This window comes from Elaeis guineensis, chromosome 5 (genome assembly GCF_000442705.2).
Source record: "Elaeis guineensis isolate ETL-2024a chromosome 5, EG11, whole genome shotgun sequence".
Taxonomy (NCBI): domain Eukaryota; kingdom Viridiplantae; phylum Streptophyta; class Magnoliopsida; order Arecales; family Arecaceae; genus Elaeis; species Elaeis guineensis.
The window spans coordinates 12319614-12323255 of NC_025997.2; the positions used below are offsets into that span (position 1 = coordinate 12319614).

At 44.0% G+C, this 3642-nt stretch overlaps 1 protein-coding gene across 1 annotated transcript in view; it reads left to right on the forward strand.

Moving 5' to 3' along the window:
• Positions 1–320: 320 nt before the first annotated feature.
• LOC105044891 (endoglucanase 9) overlaps positions 321–3642 on the forward strand; it is a 4934-nt gene continuing 1612 nt past the window's right edge. The window contains exons 1-3 of the mRNA XM_010922965.4: positions 321–1025; positions 1175–1482; positions 1587–2045. Of these exons, the coding sequence (XP_010921267.1) occupies positions 632–1025; positions 1175–1482; positions 1587–2045 (1161 nt within the window). The 5' untranslated portion in view covers positions 321–631. The remainder of the gene's footprint in view (positions 1026–1174; positions 1483–1586; positions 2046–3642) is intronic.

The following is a 3642-nucleotide window of genomic DNA, read 5'->3' on the forward strand; positions in this document are numbered from 1 at the left end:
CGACAGCTCAAACGCCAACCTTGGGTGTGATCTAGTATTCCAAATACAACCGGGCCCATGTGTACCCAACCCTACCAAGATCCCCAGTGATCTAATCGGTCTACAGCTCACATGCAATTCTCGTTTAAACGCAAACATCAAAACATTGAACGCTGTCGTTCCACGACATCCTCGCACCCGTTGACGCACCCTCGTGTTCTCCTTCCTCCTCCCATCCGAGCCCGCTGTTTCCAGGCTGGCAGCCCCAGTAAAGCAACCCTACCCACCACTAAAAACACCCAACATAAAACGCCACCGCTTTCTTCCCTTCCACGCTCCCTCTTACCTTATAATCTAATCTTTACCGAACCAACCCCTCTATTTCGCCGTCACTGTCACCACCCACTCTCACTACAAAGGTCCCCAAAAACTCTCTAGATTGTCTCGAACTCGGATCGATCTCACCTCATTCTCTTAACAGCAAAGGATTTGTATAATAGACTGCTCCACCAGATCACTTGCTTTGCTTCCAATCTTCTACCATCTCTGTTCTTTTTTTACCATCTAAAAAGAGGAAAGAAGGGAGCAAAAAAGAGGCAAAAGGTGGCGGTTTTGAGGCTGTGAGTGGAGAGGCGGAGAGAGAAGGGGAAAGATGAGTATGTACGGGAGGGATCCGTGGGGCGGGCCGCTGGAGATATCGAACGCGGACTCGGCGACGGACGACGACCGGAGCCGGAATCTGGATTTGGACCGAGCGGCGCTGTCGACGTCGTCGCGGCCGCTGGATGAGACGCAGCAGAGCTGGCTCCTGGCCGGGCCAGGGGACCAAGGGAAGAAGAAGAAGAAGTATGTCGACCTTGGGTGTCTCATCGTCAGCCGGAAGCTCTTCATCTGGACCGTGGGCACCATCGTCGCCACCGCCGCACTCGCCGGGTTCATCACTCTCATTGTTAAGACTGTCCCCCGCCACCACCACCCCAAGCCGCCGCCGGACAACTACACCCTTGCCCTCCACAAGGCCCTCATGTTCTTCAACGCCCAGCGATGTAAGCCGAACCTTTTCCGATCTGCCCTAAAAACCTTTCCTTCTCCCAATGCATGCGGTCCCCTTTACAAAATTCGTCAAGATTGGATTTTGATCGGTCGAATGAGACAAAGATCGGACTTTGATGTATTTTTGGTGTTTTTCCTGCAGCTGGGCGGCTTCCCAAGCACAACAATGTGTCATGGAGAGGTAATTCCGGGATGAAGGACGGCATCTCCGACACGTCCTACGGGAGGAGCCTCGTCGGAGGCTTCTACGACGCCGGAGATGCTATCAAGTTCAACTTCCCGGCCTCCTTCGCCATGACTATGCTAAGCTGGAGCGTAATCGAGTACAGCGCCAAGTATGAGGCCGCCGGCGAGCTCAACCATGTCAAGGAGATCATCAAGTGGGGCACCGATTACCTCCTCAAGACCTTCAACAACTCCGCCGATACCATCGATCGGATAGCTGCCCAGGTAAAAAGCAAAGAACAAACTTTGATAGCAAAAAGATCCGTAGTTATAGCATAAATTCATGGAACTGTGATTCCTGAGGTGATGGTTTGTGAGATCTCTGGCAGGTTGGAGTGGGCGACACTTCGGGAGGAACCACTCCAAATGACCATTACTGCTGGATGAGACCTGAGGACATTGACTACCCGAGACCAGTCTATGTGTGCCACAGCTGTTCAGATCTCGCTGCCGAGATGGCGGCAGCTCTGGCTGCTGCATCCATTGTGTTCAAGGACAATAAGGCCTACTCCCAGAAGTTGGTCCATGGTGCGGCGACGGTCTGGAAGTTTGCAAGGGAACAGAGGGGGAGGTACAGCCCTCAGGGTTCCGACCCCTCGCTCTTCTACAATTCTACTAGTTACTGGGATGAGTTTGTGTGGGGTGGGGCATGGATGTATTTGGCAACAGGAAATTCATCTTACCTTTATTTATCTACTCATCCCACTCTCGCAAAGCATGCTGGTGCCTTCTGGGGCGGTCCTGATTATGGGGTCTTCAGCTGGGACAACAAGCTCATTGGTGCTCAAGTAAGTGTTGACCAATTCCTCTTGCTTCAATACCCGAGCTTGCTTGAAATATTGAGTGCCTATATATCTTTCTTGGACGATTTAATAATATATTGAGTAATTTGACCTGATCAGAGACTGTGCTATTGAGTTTGAATGTTTTAGAACTTTAAATAAAATAAACTGCTGTGTTGTGAGGTGGTTGAAAATACTGTCAATACAGATCATGGTCGATCGTGCTTAATTAGGAATTTTATAATATTCCCTCTTTTTGATCTGTTGATCAGACTGTCTTACTTCTTGGACGCTTTGTCTTAATTGGTGGAAAAGATGGTAGCTAAGCTGAAAGACCTGATGGAGCTTAATAAAATATTATATCTATTTTCTGCATTAAACTTGTTCTCCAGCTTTCCTGATCTGTTCCGTCGCATGGTCATATATGGTCCAATTTGAAGCTTCACGTTTTCAAGCATATCCTGTCTTCGAGACTTTTGTGTCAGCATGCTTATCAGTTCCGATGAATTCATGAGATTAGTTTTTTTTTCCCCCATTTTTCTTTTGGATTGGAGTTGTATCTCTATGTGGGATCAAGATATCTGGTATGAGTAGATCCTTTTGTTGGTTTTGATGGGAGGACTTTTACCTGCCTTCTCTTTTGTTAATTAAAAATTATAATTTGGGGTGCTCTCCTTTGTTTGTTATTTGCATAATATAAATAAAACAAGATATTTTTTATCTTTTTTCCGTCAAAAATTTGCCGAGTTACAAAAATTCCAAGGATTTGAAAAATTGGAAATGACTGCTGCCTTATTAACCCAAGGTAACTGTATTTCTTGTTTTGCAATAGGTTTTTGATGCATCAATTTGGTAAAAAAGTCAAGATTTCATTGACTAAATGGCTCATTGTTATTTGCTTCTAAATTGTCTTGTGTTGTCTTAGCTATTTTTATTTAAACTAATTAATGTTGCTGGAACCTAACCCATGATATGATATTTTTTCTAAATCAATATTCAATAGTGATAGTTATCCGTTTGACAATATCTATATGCCTAAAAATCTCCACTGTCTTATTGGTTTTACACTCTTAATAGCTTCTGCCATTTCAACACGTACCATTTTGGAAGTTTGACTACTGTAGATGATGTGATCATGATTTTTTTGGTTTTATCCCAGTACTCATGCATGATATTCTGTTTCTGATTCAAACAAGAGAGCAGCATGAGTTTTGTTTTACCTCATGTTACCTGATGCTTAAATATGCATTAGGAATTTTCCTGGCATTAAAAAATATAAAAATGCCGATTATTTTGGCACAAATTGAAAGGATGATTCAGATATTTCTTTCCTGCAATTTTTATTAGCAAAGATATGGATCCACTTAATTACTTTGCAGACCAAATTTCTACATTTAAACGATGGCAAGGCTAAAACTTCCTAGTGGAAATGGAATTTATATTTAAAATAGCACCTGGATTGGAATTACTTATCTCATTCTGTTCAGCTAGATAGATAATCCTATTGCTTGGTTTTCTTCTGTACACCTTGTTGACCATGACTAATTTCATCAATTTTTTTTCTGGTCTCTTTAGCTAGTTTTTGAGGTAGGCTGCATTCTCA